Raw genomic sequence first — 17093 nt, 5'->3', positions numbered from 1 at the left:
AGACGGTGTTCAGGAAAGATAGATTAGGCAGAATTGGTGGTGGAGTGTTTGTGTCTGTCAGTAGTAGTTTATCTTGTAGTGAAGTCGAAGTAGATACTCCGTGCCAATTGGTGTGGGTGGAGGTTATACTTAACAGCCGAATTAAGTTAATAATTGGCTCCTTCTACCGACCCCCAGACTCCGATGATACAGTTGCGGAACAGTTCAGAGAAAGTTTGAGTCTCGTAACAAATAAATACCCCACTCATACGGTTGTAGTTGGTGGGGACTTCAACCTACCCTCGGTATGGTGGCAAAAATACTTGTTCAAAACCGGTGGTAGGCAGAAAACGTCTTCCGAGACTGTCCTAAATGCATTCTCCGAAAATTATTTCGAGCAGTTAGTCCACGAACCCACGCGAATTGTAAATGGTTGCGAAAACACACTTGACCTCTTGGCCACAAACAATCTAGAGCTGATAGAGAGCATCATGACTGATACAGGGATTAGTGATCACAAGGTCATTGTAGCTAGGCTCAATACCATTTCTTCCAAATCCATCAGAAACAAACGCAAAATAATTTTATTTAAAAAAGCGGATAAAGTGCCACTAGAAGACTTCTTAAAAGACAATTTCCATTCCTTCCGAACTGACTATGCGAATGTAGACGAGATGTGGCTCAAATTCAAAGATATAGTAGCAACAGCAATTGAGATATTCATACCTCATAAATTGGTAAGAGATGGAACGGGTCCCCCGTGGTACACAAAAAAGGTCCGAACGCTGTTGCAGAGGGAACGGAAAAAGCATGCGAAGTTCAAAAGAACGCGAAATCCCAAAGATGGGCTAAAATTTACAGACGCGCGAAATTTGGCACGTACTTCGATGTGAGATGCCTTTAATAGGTTCCACAACGAAACATTGTCTCGAAATTTGGTAGAAAATCCGAAGAAATTCTGGTCGTATGTAAAGTACACAAGCGGCAAGACGCAGTCAATACCTTCGCTGCGCAGTGCCGATGGTACTGTTATCGACGACTGAGCTGCTAAAGCGGAGTTATTGAACGCAGTTTTCCGAAATTCCTTCACCAGGGAATACGAATGGAATATTCCTGAATTGAAACACGAACATCTGCTAGCATGAGTTTCTTAGAAGTAGATACCTTAGGGGTTGCGAAGCAACTCAAATCGCTTGATACGGGCAAGTCTTTAGGTCCAGATTGTATACCGATTAGGTTCCTTTCAGATTATGCTGATACTATAGCTCCCTACTTAGCACTCATATACAACCGCTCGCTCACCGATAGATCTGTACCTACAGATTGGAAAATTGCGCAGGTCGCACCAGTGTTCAAGAAGGGTAGTAGGAGTAATCCATTTAACTACAGACCTATATCATTGACGTCGGTTTGCAGTAGGGTTTTGGAGCATATACTGTATTCAAACATTATGAATCACCTCGAAGGGAACGATCTATTGACACGTAATCAGCATGGCTTCAGAAAACATCGCTCTTGTGCAACGCAGCTAGCTCTTTATTCGCACGAAGTAATGGCCGCTATCGACAGGGGATCTCAAGTTGATTCAGTATTTCTAGATTTCCGGAAAGCTTTTGACACCGTTCCTCACAAGCGACTTCTAATCAAGCTGCGGAGCTATGGGGTATCTTCTCAGTTGTGCGACTGGATTCGTGATTTCCTGTCAGGAAGGTCGCAGTTCATAGTAATAGATGGCAAATCATCGAGTAAAACTGAAGTGATATCAGGTGTTCCCCAGGGAAGCGTCCTGGGACCTCTACTGTTCCTGATCTATATAAATGACCTGGGTGACAATCTGAGCAGTTCTCTTAGACTGTTCACAGATGATGCTGTAATTTACCGTCTAGTAAGGTCATCCGAAGACCAGTATCAGCTGCAAAGCAATTTAGAAAAGATTGCTGTATGTTGTGTCAGGTGGCAGTTGACGCTAAATAACGAAAAGTGTGAGATGATCCACATGAGTTCCAAAAGAAATCCGTTGGAATTCGATTACTCGATAAATAGTACAATTCTCAAGGCTGGCAATTCAACTAAGTACCTCGGTGTTAACATTACGAACAACTTCAGTTGGAAGGACCACATAGACAATATTGTCGGGAAGGCGAGCCAAAGGTTGCGTTTCATTGGCAGGACACTTAGAAGATGCAACAAGTCCACTAAAGAGACAGCTTACACTACACTCGTTCGTCCTCTGTTAGAATATTGCTGCGCGGTGTGGGATCCTTACCAGGTGGGATTGACGGAGGACATCGAAAGGGTGCAAGAAAGGGCAGCTCGTTTTGTATTATCGCGTTATAGGGGAGAGAGTGTATCAGATATGATACACGAGTTGGGATGGAAGTCATTACAGCATAGACGTTTCTCGTCGCGGCGAGACCTTTTTACGAAATTTCAGTCACCAACTTTCTCTTCCGAATGCGAAAATATTTTGTTGAACCCAACCTACATAGGTAGGAATGATCATCAAAATAAAATAAGAGAAATCAGAGCTCGAACAGAAAGGTTTAGGTGTTCGTTTTTCCCGCTCGCTGTTTGGGAGTGGAATAGTAGAGAGATAGTATGATTGTGGTTCGATGAACCCTCTGCCAAGCACTTAAATGTGAATTGCAGAGTAGTCATGTAGATGTAGATGTATGAAAAGGAAACCAAATTTTTGGGGCTTACCATTATTGACACACTTACATGGAAAAGTCATACTGATATAACCTGTACCAAATTGAGTAAAGTATGTTTGATGATTAGACAAATAAGGAATATTGTTAATACCAGTACCCTCACATTAATGTACTATGCTCTTTTCCACTCTGTATTAAGCTATGGAATTATCTTTTGGGGCCACAATGCAGAAGCAGTGAGGCTGTTTAAGCTAAAAAAAGTAGTTAGAATAATATTATTCCAACAGTAGAAAGAATTTTGTGAACCACTGTTCCAGAATCTGAACATATTATCCCTCCCATGTCAGTACATACTTAACCTACTATGTTTCACCAAGAAAAATATTAGCAACTTAGATATACACTCAGACTGGCACCAAGGTCAAAGAACTCTTTATGAGTAATTCCCCATTCAGCAAAACTATAAGGAAAGGTGCCAAATATATGGGAATAAAACTCTACAGTCATCTCCCAATAGCAGTGAAAAACATTACACAAGTGAAGGATTTTAAAGTAAAGCTATGGTCACTCCTAATTAAACACAGCCTGTACAGCATACAGGAATTCATCGAAAACAACCTTCTTTAAGGAACTGCTATAAGGAACTGCTCAACAACAACATCAGATAATGGATCCCAAACTATTAACCTTATCTAACATAATTGAATGTAAGTTTTATTGGTATAAATGCTAAATTCTGGTACAGAATAAATATGAGACCTAAGTACATTAAATAAATATTTAATCATTTTACAGATTCATTGACATGTACCTCTTCTTATAAATGCCTAATATGTATCAAATGACCTGGCCTATATCATGATGTGCATTTCTGTACAATGTGTGATTCAAAGGATCAAAACAAATAAATAAGTAAATAACACAACATGGAAGACAAATTGGCAGAACATTTGACATCCAGTACATAAAACACGTCAGAGCATGGAAATGTGGGATATTCCACTCAACTTTTCGAGAATATTTAAGAAAAAATAATCACAAACCTACTACAAGAGAGAAAGATATGAAAACAGAATAAATAATGAAAGTCACCTCCTAACCTTATAAATAATTATCTCATACACAGAACAAAGTCTGGAAAGAACCTACCAACAAATGACCAAATGAGAACTAAGGACAATTACTAATTTCATGATTATTTCAAATCATATAAAAATCAACATGGTTGCGTGAAGCCAGGCAAGTCTGCAATTGGCAGTTTATATTCTGTTCTAGGAGTAAATATAAACCAATGTTGGGAGTTACAATGATAAAACATGGCGTGTTGCCAATCTGAATTTTACCAAAGAATTGTATTCAGCAAATTTAAAATGTAAACAACACATATTAAGAAATAACGTGAAGCCTAGAGTAGGTTCCAGACAGTGTAGAAACGTGTCTTGTGATCGAAAAACATTGTCTTTTACAGAGGACAGATCTTTAAAATTCTGCTAAAGCTGTCAATATATTTGAAACATAACATTTTACTCAACATTACTGACCAAATTTGCCTGCTTACTCATCTTCACATGAACATTTACATACATTTGTACTTACATAGCTTTAAGAGATCTAACATTACATCATAAAAGGGATAGGACTTCAGAGAATACTCCAAGGTCATCAGGATTTCGTAAACCATACAAAAAGCATAACTGAAGTGCATAGTAGCATATCCAGATTCGCAGTGATGTATCTGGTATTAAACTTTTCAGTGTGGTTTTCGAGATGTCAATTTCCTTGGAATATGGGGACTGAGTTACCTCTTGTCTGGTTCTTTACTATGACATAATGCCATATGTGCTAGAAAATGAAGATGTGCACTTGATACTGAGTGAACAATTCAAACTAGCCAATCATATGGAATGAAACATGTCATTTCAAATAAAGTGACTGCTTCCATGGAAAACATTAATTAGAACCACATTTCTTTAATAAACCGAGAGAGTAACATCATTTGTGCAAGACAATAGATGTTTGATTACTAATAACGTGAAAATAAAATAAAATCAGGAAACTGAAACTAATAACCTATTTTAGTGCTCTGTGATTATGTGAATGCGTTTTAATTCCCTTGATAGCTGACAGCCACAGTAATCCATTTTGTTTTCATTTTATGTGAGAGCTCTAAAGGAAGAAAAAACAGCAAGATGACGAAGTGTAAACATGTGTCACGTGGAGACTACCCTCACTACAGCTCTAAAGGAAGAAAAAACAGCAAGATGACGAAGTGTAAACATGTGTCACGTGGAGACTACCCTCACACAGCCTACTACAACTCAGACTACTGTGTGCCTGTGCAAATGTGGCACCTTGGATGCGCCAGAAAAATTTTGCCTGGTAGCATCTGGCTGCTTGATACAATTGCTCATACAGCTGACAGCCAACAGCTGGAGAAGGCGCTATTGATAAGCGATTTCAGCTCTGCACGTGAGTGTGAGTCCACTAGAAACTATCAAGGAAACACTTACAGAAATGCATGACACTATAGACACAGGAAGTGGCAGTAACATTGCTATATTTCGCAATCAGAGTGACCACAAGTAAAACTATAAGTCTTTAGCCAGTTTACCAAATGAGACAAAGCTGTCTAACTTACAAATATTGAATTAGACGCTCATCTGTTGGTACCTTTCCATTTTATTATAAAAAAACTTCAACTAATTGTTTTAAACCTATAACCGTAAGCCGCGTACAAACTGAACCTGAAACATGTTTCCAGGTACTATTTGGATTCATGTTTTGAAACACAGAAACATCTATCCGTAGCAGTGTCGGTACAGATCAAAGGAAACATGTTTCAGGCTAGCTACCACTTGTCACCACTGCATGGCGCTAGCGTGTGTGTGTGTATGTGTCGTCAACTGTTAAGTGGTATTGTGTTTCCTATAGTGTCGTTTTCGCGTTATTTTTCTAAAATTATGGCGTGGTCAAGACAGCAAATTGTTGATTTAATTGCCATGTACCAGGGAAAGCATTGCTTATGGAATGTCTGGAGCAAGGAATACAAAAACACTGTTAAAAAAACACGATGTACTTGAAAAATTGCAGCAGCTTTTGGCACAGACAAGGGAAATATAGAGAGAAAAAAAATACGATCGCTCATGGTTGCTTACAGGCGTGAGAAAAGAAAAATTATTTGCAGCAGACCATCTGGTAGTGGTGCAGACACTGCATTATGACTCCAACTGGTTCGGCTATTGGCTGCTGCAGTTGTTCGACGATGTTCATGAGCCGAAGGAGAAAACAGATACTGTATAAAATAAGGTACTAAAATTATGCTTGTATGCCTTTATTTGTATTTTATGGTATACAGTGACAATCACCCATAGTTATTTTGCCATGGTACATTTCCTTGTGTGCTTAAAAAATAGTTAGCAAACTCGTCTCGGATTTGTTTATTCGCGGAAGCAGCTTTCCTTGGTATATTCTGTGCTGCAGTGAAAACTGATTCTGATGCAGTGTCATCTCGTCTTCAGGTGCCTGGAATCATCCCACCTGTTTGTAAATCGTAGGAATCGAAGCTTCCATGTGGGGTGTACTGGTTCCTTGCCTCAGCATTTCGCCTTAAAAAATTGTGGAGACACACAGCTGTAAGTGTGACAGTTTTTGCCTTATCCGGCTGCGGCAACATAGCTTTCCTAAACACACGAAAAACTGAAGCCATACTGCCAAAAGTGTTCCCAACAACCATTCTGGCCCTAGAGAGTCTGTAATTAAAAACTCTCTCTTTTGAACCTTTAACATGTTTTCCCAGGTAGGGTTTCATGTTTTCCTGTAAGGGAAAAGCATCGTCTGCTACAAAAACATATGGTAGGTCCTTGTTCTACCTGTCAATCATTCAGCTTGTGGCAAGTTAAGTTTCTTTTTGTTATTAACTCGCTTATGCTCGCGTATTTGAACACACCACCTTCTGATATTCTGCCTTGGCAACCGATATCTGCATACAAAAAGTTGTAGCTGGCATCGACGACAGCAAGCAGCACAACGCTGAATGAATCTTTATAATTATAATATTCACTTCCACTAGCAACAGGGCACAGTAGCACGATATGTTTCCCATCAATTGCTGCGACATAGTGGGGGAACTGAAGAATCTGTGAGAACAAACATGCCAGTTTCACGGCAGTCGCAAGTATCTGAAAGAAAGAAATTTGATTTTAGGTTTTCGTACATTCGCCAGAGAGCATAAATGAAGAGGTTGTGGCTGGACCTTCCAGTCCTCCACCACGAAAATCGGAAGGATGGGAGAAAAAAAATGCAACAACCCTACAAGATTGCATCTCAAGTATTAACTAAAGTGCTGCAAAGACAAGAAGAGAACAAGAACGATGAATGTAGTACATATGGGCGGTATGTGGCATCAGTGTCACGGAAATTACCAAAGTTAGAAAGAGCAAAAACAATGCCTTTGCTTAACGAAGTGTTAATGAAACAGCATATAGCATATTTGGAAAGTTGGCAGTTGACAGTGGGTATGAATGTTGCAGGGACATCATTACCAAGTAATATTTCCCCTGTTACATTTACGAGCTTTGGAGACAGTGATAACATGAAACTTCCTGGCAGATTAAAACTGTGTGCCCGACTGAGACTCGAACTCGGGACCTTTGCGGGCAAGTGCTCTACCAGCAGGAGTGCTAGTTCTGCAAGGTGCGCAGGAGAGCTTCTGTAAGGTTTGGAAGGTAGGAGACGTGGTACTGGCAGATGTAAAGCTGTGAGTACCGGGCGTTAGTCGTGCTTCGGTAGCTCAGCTGGTAGAGCACTTGCCCACGAAAGGCAAAGGTCCCGAGTTCGAGTCTCGGTCGGGCACACAGTTTGAATCTGCCGGGAAGCTTCATATCAGCGCACACTCCGCTGCAGAGTGAAAATCTCATTCTGGAAGCATCCCCCAGGCTGTGGCTAAGCCATGTCTCCGCAGTATCTTTCAGGAGTGATAGTTCTGCAAGGTCTGCAGGAGAACTTCTGTTAAGTTTGGAAGGCAGGAGACGAGATACTGGCAGAAGTAAAGTTGTGAGTACCGGGCGTGAGTCGTGCTTCGGTATCTCAATTGGTAGAGCACGAAAGGCAAAGGTCCTGAGTTCGAGTCTCGGTCGGGCAGGCAGTTTTAATCTACCATAAAGTTTCATATCAGCGAACACTCCGCTGCAGAGTGAAAATCTCATTCTGGAGTGATAACATAACTGAAGAAGCTGTGTTTGATGAGATATGTAATGTAATTGACAAATAGTAACATTTCGAAAAGAAGCTTATTTAACTATGTTTTTCATTTACTTACCTTGAAAAGCATCAAACTTTTCATGTTTTTAATTAAAGAAGATAATTGGTTTTAAAATCAGTCAATAGTTTATTGCAATATATGAAGTGTGATGGAGGTGAATTAGTGTGCCATCGCTCGCATCTCGTGATCATGCGGTAGCGTTCTCGCTTCCTACGCCCGGGTTCCTGGGTTCGATTCCCCGGCGGGGTCAGGGATTTTCTCTGCCTCGTGATGGCTTGGTTTTGTGTGATGTCCTTAGGTTAGTTAGGTTTAAGTAGTTTAAGTTCTAGGGGACTGATGACCATAGATGTTAAGTCCCATAGTGCTCAGAGCCATTTGAACCGTATTGTGCCATTAAGCGTCGGTAAAGGGCTATGATTCTTCTCTTTGCAAACTTGGTTCAGTTTGTGCATGAAAGGAATTCTTCTCATGCGTTCCAAGCCAGGAAGCCCGGCGACCGGTGGATACAGGTAGTGCCTACGGGAGAGCGCCGGTCGCGCTCCTATGTCAGCACGCTTCACATAGGGCAGGCTTCAAGAGGATTAGCGACAGGCGAAGACGCTGCATACATCAACACGCTGCCAAGGGAAGCCGTGGACATTTCCACGTGTCCCCAAGGCAGCGGAAACTATAAACTTAGAACGAAAAACAGCTTTGCCACGATTCTAAGTAACGCGGACAGAGCGACGAGTTGAATAACAACAGCACGAGTAGGGTGTCCAAGAATCTCAAGTGGACGGGGAATGTTGGCCGTTTTCCGCGAGCAAAACACATGGGAACGTAGCGGCAATACTCAGAGGGAGAAGTCTTGGTTTATTTGTACACTCTGTCTCACACAGAGTATCGCTCCCTTTTCCTCGCGGAATGCGCTGGCAAGGAGGGAGGAAATTTTGTAAGGGACTTCTTCATTGGCAAGGATCTAACGTTCGCTTTGAAAAATAATACGAGCTACGTAATTTGCGGAAGGGCGGTGACAAGACGATGGTAGCGGGGGGAGGCTCTCTCTCGCCAGGTGCGAGGAGCGCACTGGTATTGGGCATATACAGTTCAATGCAGTTTCATTGAATAAACCACTTATATGTTGAACAACACTCCTTGCGTTTCATTTATAGAATCTAAATAAAATTCACATCTCTTTCTCCCTCCCACGTGTGGTATCTTGCAACCTTTACATAATCCTTCAGTATTTCCACCAGAGCTCCACATACTTCAGGTACTATTTGAAATATTGCTTGCTTCGAAAAGTGAAATAAATACGCAAGGCTCTGAAATGAATCTCCTGTTGCCATAAATCAATTTTTGAAACAAATGGTGATATTATATTTGACATATATTCAAAATAGGTATATGACATTCGAGTGAAATTACGGAAGCCAGAGCCTTCTTCTATACTCAGCTCACGTAGCAAGTTATTTCCGCCAGTTTCTCTATCGAATGTTTTTCTTCACCAACGACGAAGACGCATTTATTTTGCTTGTGTAAACCTTCTAGCATTAATAATGCAACACCACATATCATCATTGTTTCTTCGACACCAGACATAACGAACACGACAATACAAGGAGCACTGCAGACGGCGTGAACACGGTAAACACACAATGAGAAATGTTTGCCGCCAGTGTGGACGAAAACGGAGACCAAAAACAAAGTCGGAAACATTTGCGAAACATCGCAGAAAACAATGTTTCCAACAGAAACATGTTTACAGTAGCAGGGTGTACGCGGCTTTACATGCAAATAAAAAATGTTTCAGAACACCCACTAAAGATAGCTTGTAAACAAGGTGAAGGGTGTCTGGTTGCACAAGTTAAATAAAAAAACGTAATGTGGAGCATGCAAAAGGCGTTTTTCTCTTAAGCTTCTGCAGTCTATATACAGCTGCTGCGAAAATTCCGCGATGAGAAAATTCTTAAGCCGAAATTTGCACAGTGGGGGTGGCATGACTATTGTCTGATAGTAATAGTAGACTTTGAGTGACCAATGTGCCAATGGTAAACATAAATTGTAAATTGTCTTAACAAACGCCGTAAGTGTGAATGCTGGGATAGTTCCTTTGATCAGGCCAACGACGACTTTCTACCCTATCTTATTTTGTTAACGTTTTTCTGTAATGTTTCTGACATGTCCGATACCAATGCACTGAGTCAGGACTACCCAACCTTTTCGATTGCTTGGGTCATATTGGAAGAAGACAAATGTTCTTGGGCCTCAACAATGTATTTCATGCTAAAAAAAGAAAGAAAGATAGAGAGAGAGAGAGAGAGAGAGAGAGAGAGAGAGAGAGAGAGAGAAGAAATACGAGATGGACCAATGATGGAATAATATCATGTGGTGGGAGTTTCATATCGAAGGTATTCAATTTATCATAACTTCACATTAACGGATTTTCCTGTCTCTGTTCGTGTAATAGTACACCCCTGTACTAGTGGTCTCTGACTGCATAAACAAATAAAAAAAAATGTGGCAAACGGAAGTTCCAGCATTTTGAACCACAGACCAGGCTGTTATGGTATATACGGCGGTATTACGACCTTGCTACGAGGCGCGGAATTCTGATTCAGTCTTTCGAGTTTTTGTGCCAGAAGTATTGTATCCTCATTTTTACCGTACGTTAACTGTGCCAAGAGAGGTGACATTGTGTTGAGTTTGTCAGTTAGAACACACTTCCATCATCCATTATCCCTGATGCACGCCCGAATGGGATGTACTACACAGTGGAAAAACAGACAGTTTCCATTTGAAGGTGACGCTACTTTCAGCTCTGTTCCGATCACATTAAGTGTGAATCACCGTCTGTCAATATTATGTCACATTTGAATTACATGTGTCGTAATGGTTCGGAGTTTTTATACATGAATTATGAAAGAGACGTCGTCAAGCTCAGTCACGGTTGTTGGGAATATTCGAATAACTTGAATTTTGGCGTACAATTGGTTAAACACGCCTAAGATCATTAGTAACAAAAAAAATAACAAAACAAAAAAGACGCCAAACGTGTGTCACATCTTTGATAGCGCTCAAGACAAAAACACAATAGGGCTATGGCATTGTGTTACAGGTGAATATTGACTAACGCTTATATATATATCCAGGTTATGTAGTGTTCGATCTGATTTGATATATGTATGTCACAGATTACTGGGAGGCAGGCAATTGTGTCGGAGCCTGGTACGCAATGTATACTCGCAGCCGTAAGTATTTCCGTTGTAATGTTGACGCAACAATACTCCTGAAAATACGCGACGGAGAGAGAGATATTTACATATACTGTACTTTATAGTAAAAGGATTTGTTCACTGATTAAAAGTAGTGTTTGTCAGTAATGACAGAAGTTTATATGTAAAGGGATTTTTATTTCACTGCTATGAATAACTTGTAAGAAATATATAGTCCCCCCCACCTCCCCCCGCACACACACCCTGGCTACGTAGGGAGACTATTGCAAAGTTTTGAAAGCCTTGTTTCATAAGCTTTCATATGGGAGCTTTTCCGCTGCTGCCCTCAACAATGTATTTTCAAACTTAGGATTGTGTCACATTCCTGTGGAACTGTAGAAGAATGGGTATTAAGGAACACAGAGACATTGAAGTATCTACTGCTCATACCACAGACAGCAGAAAATAATAATCTGTTCTGTACATCCGATTAAGAACAGGAACCTTGGGGCATGCAACAGGTTAACTAAAGAAATACAGGTCATACAACCTTTATATATGTGCTTTATTAACCATATACTGCCAGGGTGCTATTCATATTTGCAACAGATAAATTTACTCAAGTAAATGGAAAGAAAGCTGCTACTTGGGAAACACTGGTTTCTTCGTAGTTCAAGATAGCTTCAGCAACAATACATATTGGTGGTGCGCATGTGTCTGTTCTAAGGCACCACAACTGGCCTCATTTAAACTCATCTGTTGGGAGAATAAATTTTGAGTTCGGAGACAGATTGAAAATAACTTTCACTACGCTAAAACAGGTAGCCAGAAAGCAAATCTTAGTGTACAGGTGCCAAGCAAACAGCCCCAAATTGAAACTGGAGGTGTTCTGAAATTTACAGAAAAATTGGGTCCAGAAGGTTGTAATTCAGCCACTTCACAAAGTAGGTTATCGTTGTTGCATTAGAATTTCTGAGGACTTAGGGGTAAGCTTAATGATTTGCTTATTTGTGCTGATGAATTAGTGTTGAGCAAACCAGTTGATATAATCTACCTCTCTGGACATGAAGTGACCACTGTTACAGGTATGTCAAATGTTACAGTATTTAAATTAGGTATACACTCACACATACACACGCACGCAAACACACACACACACACACACACACACACACACACACACACATCCATCCGCACATATACAGACATAAGCAGACATGTCTGTGTGTGTGCGAGTGCATACCTGTCCTTTTTTCCCCATAAAGTAAGTCTTTCCGCTCCAGGGATTGGGATGACTCCTTACCCTCTCCCTTGAAACCCACATCCTTTCATCTTTCCCTCTCCTTCCCTCTTTCCTGATGGATCAACCATGGGTTGCGGAAGCTTGAATATTTGTGTGTGTGTTTGTGTCTTTTTTATTTTATTGTGTCTATCAACATACAGCGCTTTCTCGTTTGGTAAGTTAAAGCATCTTTGTCTGTTGTATATACAATACTATATTAGATTAGATTATAATATAGCTTATTGCATTAACTTTTAGAAGCTATCCTGGTGTAATTTGGTACACTGCCATGCTTAAAATGTATTCTATAATGTACTGACAAGAGTTTATTTTATTAATGTAAAATGATCTATGGTGAATAAAATTCTTGACCAGAAGAAGGGACATGTTCTGAGGCATGAAGGGATCACCAATTTAGTATTGGAGGGCAGCGTGGAGGGTAAAAATCTAGAGGGAGACCAAGAGATGAATACACTAAGCAGATTCAGAAGGATGTAGGTTGCAGTAAGTACTGGGAGATGAAGAAGCTTGCACAGGATGGAGTAGCATGGAGAGCTGCATCAAACCAGTCTGAGGACTGAAGACCACAACAACAACAGCAAAGATAATTTTTTCATCATAAGTAACACTACTGGGAAAGTCATTGAGGTATAGAAATAATATTGGTCCTAATATGCTACCTCGTGGAACCCTTATAGTTATGTGTGTTGGTTCTGATAAGTGTTTTACTAAATGTTTAGATCTATTTGAAGTATGTGTTATCTCTACTCTTTGTACTCTATCTGCCAGGTATGATCGAAACCAGTCATTAGCTACCCATCTTATCCCTAATGCTTCTAATTTATTTAATAGAATCTTGTGGTTGACTGTATCAAAGGCCTTAGAAAGACCCAAAAATATGCCCGTGACACACTCATCTTTATCAAGAGCATCAAGTACAACTTTGTGAATTCTACTATGGCCGACTCTGTATTTTTGTCATTCCGGAAACCAAACTGTGATCCACTTAAAAGTGTATTTATTCAGGTAATTAATTAATCTGTCTTTCACAATTGCTTCGGTTATTTTCGAGAATTGTGACAGCAGGAAAATGGGCCAGTAATTTTCTATGTCTTCTGCATTACCTTTCTTAAACAAAGGTACAACTCTTGCCTGTTTTAACTGTTCTGGAAATGTCTCTGATGTGAACAGTTTTATTGACTTCATTCTCTGTAGTTGGAAGTAACATCATTGTATTTAGTGCAACATTATTTACAAGTGTTTATTTGTTTTGGGGAATTTTTGCTGTAACTTCTCTGCAATACTTGAAAAATGCTCTTTTACATAGTTTGCTAAGTGTTGTGGATCATTTATTACCTTATCTCCCTCCCTTAGCAATATGTTATTCTGCATTTGTTTGCCTCTCCCCATTTCCTTTGTTGTAACATCCCACACGGTTTTTCCGTTACTCTCTGCATTATATATTATTTTGTTGTTAAATGACTTTTTCGCAGCAATCAGCACTTTCCTATAGATCTGTTTGTATCTGAGACATAAATTTAAGAATTCTGGATTGTTGCACATCTTTTTCATGGGACTGAGGTGTTTAAGTATTTGGGAGAACTTCTTAATACTTGCTGTTATCCATCAGTTTTTGTGAGATGTTGATACAGACATGCATACTTTTGGAAATGCCTTTTCAAAGTTCAGTTTAAATAATGTGGGGAATTTAGACAATTTCATATTCACATTTGTTTCCTTATACTTCATCCCAGCTTTGTTTTGCTAGTTCTTTTGAAAAATCTTTTATTTTGATTTTTGATAGATGTCATTTGTAGACTAATAGTTTAGGGAATGATTCGGTGTCTGATTTTACTGTTGTTATTTGACAGAGATGGTCTGATAGTCCGAGATCTTTTACAGCTACATCACATTTTTCCCTGTCCATATTTGTGGCCACATGGTCAATTACTGGTGCAATTATTGCAGTAACCCTTGTTGCAGTACTTACAAATAGGGACATGCCAAAACTTTGAAGGATATTTATGAAGGTGCTGCTGGATTCATTTATGATATTGGTTTTGATGTTAATGTCCCCATACAGAATTATGTTGACCTTTGTACTTGGGACTTTATCTAGAACTTCTGTTAATTTATTGAAAAAATTGTCCACACTGCCACTGGGAGATATCTACACACACAAAACGATTAATTTCTTCGTGATATCAAGTTAATTCAATAGCTGATATTTCAAAGTGTTTGTCTTCACTTACTATACTGAGGTCATGTCTTGATTTGAACTGTGTTCCTTTTCTGATATAAATGCATGATCCTCCACCCCTTGAATCAGTTCTGCAGTAAGTGTTTGCCCTTTCATACAATGATGATACTACATGTTGGATTTCTGTGTCTCTACAACAGTGTTCAGCAATACAAACTACTGTGCAGTTCAAAGATTGGAGCTCAACTTCTGATAGTTGTATTTTGTTTTTTATTGATTGCATGTTTTGATGGAGGATTGTTAGTCTGTGAAATGCCCAATGTTACTCTTTCCAATGGTTTGTTTTTCTTTGTGACATCTGGTATGTGTGATGTTTGAAGTGTTAAAATCTGTCTTGTGAGTAATTGTTTCAGTATTTTTTTTTAACTGTTGGAGATGCTCTTTAGGCAGAGGAACCTGTTGTCTGGATTTATCCTACCTATGACAACAGGTATTTGAATATGTGTGGCCTGAGATCCACACTCTATACTTTCATGAATCAGCTGTACCAATCTTCCCTTCCCAGTCCTGTTTAGGTGTAGGCCATGCCCAGTGAAACCCCATCTGGTGATAGTCCATACGGGCACCAGAGAAACATGAGCAAAGTTGGCTGTCCCAGGAGCCATTCCTAACCCCACATTGATTCGCATCACAGCTCCTTCGAGGTGTTGTCAATCATGATGCCGATCATAGCTGATTGATTTGGGGGAGGGGACCAAACAGCAAGGTTGTTGGTCCCATCGGATTAGGGAAGGAAGTCGGCTGTGCCCTCTCAAAGGAACCATCCCGGCATTTGCCTGAAGTTATTTAAGAACATCACAGAAGACTTAATAAGGACGGCCGGATGCAGGTTTGAAGCGTTGTCTTCCCTAATGCAGGCCCAATGTGCTAACCACTGCACCAACTTGCTCAGTTTGTAATGAAGCAATCTGGGATAATTTTACTTCCCCTATTGTTTTGCCATCTGCCTACTTAATTTTTTTTTAAACTAATTGCCTTTAACATACGTGAATATAATCTGAATTTTCATATAAGAGAAAGGTTGGCCCTCAGTTTTAAAGAATTTAACACCAGATCTAATTTTATGCTTAGTTTTATGTATGTAATTAATTATCTAATTTATTTTGACTATTCCTAGTTAATACTTTCATTATAGGGTGAAATCAGTAATTGTTCCGTAACTTAAATTCTATTGTTGATGCATAAAGAAATATAAATTCTGTACTAATAATAAACATTTGGAAGATCAAATACTAGTAATCTTAAAGTATATATTTGGCACTATTCGAAAACATGTTAGCAAAACCAGCCCATCATTAATTCCAAAGTAATTAACAGTTTTGTCAAAAGTATTTTTTGCATAATGATATTTGTTAATTTCATGTTTTAAACAAATAATTTAGCCTAACTCTTGCAGTAGAAGAAACTGTTAAAAAGACGCAATTTTTCGATGTATCCAGTTAATTTAATGAGTTAAGTTTGAATTGTAATTTCTGTAAATTAAACAATGAACAATGTGTAGTTTCAGGGCCTATTGTTATGATGATATATAAGGGCCTAATTTTTGGTCACGCGACAGTCAGTCCACGTCAGAGTTTCAGACAAGGAATCTGTGTTGATTAGAACGATAACAATGCATGAACTTAAATGTGGAATAAGTGTTACACAATTAGGCAATGTTTAAGAACAATGACCTGATTATTCTTCAATAGCTGTGAACTTTGTGGTTAGGTTTTACTGCTCGTAGATGTTCAACATTAAACTATTGTAGCAGCATGTGGATGTTCGACTGCAACCTATTAATGAGGCTTATCAAAAGTTATACAAGCATGCACTGCCCATATAACTGTGCATTATTAGGGGTTTGTGAACAGTGAAATTAAAGTACTGTGAAACGCAACTGCGCACGTGTTGGCTACATTAATTACAGTAGTCAGTGTTGGAATCCACACCCCATTTTTCAGGCAGTGTAGCAATGCAGTATGTCTACACCGAGGATGACAAATGAAGAAAGAAACAAAGCAGGTGGAACCGCTACAAGTGTACTGAGGTGAGGTGGTGGTGTGGGATGATGTTGGGTGAGGGACGGAGAGAGTCAGGAAGGGGTTTGGGGGGTAAGCGGCTCATGGGAGAGTAGGGAGCCATCTGTGAGCTGGCTGAGGAGGGGGCAGGTGGCAGATACGTGGACACACGATTTTGTAGACTAGGGCATGAGGTAACAAACAGCATGCAACTAACTGATGTGGCAACAGAATTTGTATGCCGCCTGCCCCATCTAACTGCAACCTTAGTAGGCCACAAATGGCTCCCCACTCTCCCAAGAGCTGCTAGATGCTTCCTCCCCTCCAATCCCCTCCCTGCCTCCCGCCTCTCTCCATCCCTCACCCTACGCCACACCTCCAAACTACCCCAGTACACTCATTGTGGGCCAGGAAACAGCTGACAACTTTAGTAAGTAAATGCTCTGAGACTGCTGTTGATAATA

General features: G+C 39.9%; 1 protein-coding gene across 2 annotated transcripts in view; it reads left to right on the top strand.

The window, feature by feature from the left end:
* The first annotated feature begins 10454 nt into the window (after window positions 1-10454).
* The window catches only part of LOC126335052 (succinate dehydrogenase cytochrome b560 subunit, mitochondrial), an 80326-nt gene continuing 73687 nt past the window's right edge, over window positions 10455-17093 (top strand). The window contains exons 1-2 of one of the 2 annotated variants that reach the window (XM_049997929.1): window positions 10455-10990; window positions 11067-11123. In XM_049997929.1, the coding sequence (XP_049853886.1) occupies window positions 10974-10990; window positions 11067-11123 (74 nt within the window). In that variant the 5' untranslated portion in view covers window positions 10455-10973. The remainder of the gene's footprint in view (window positions 10991-11066; window positions 11124-17093) is intronic. The other variant, XM_049997930.1, reaches the window with a different exon arrangement.

This window comes from Schistocerca gregaria, chromosome 2, assembly GCF_023897955.1.
Source record: "Schistocerca gregaria isolate iqSchGreg1 chromosome 2, iqSchGreg1.2, whole genome shotgun sequence".
NCBI lineage: Eukaryota > Metazoa > Arthropoda > Insecta > Orthoptera > Acrididae > Schistocerca > Schistocerca gregaria.
Note: the sequence above shows the minus strand (reverse complement) of the source record. Positions and strands in the feature narration are given on the sequence as shown.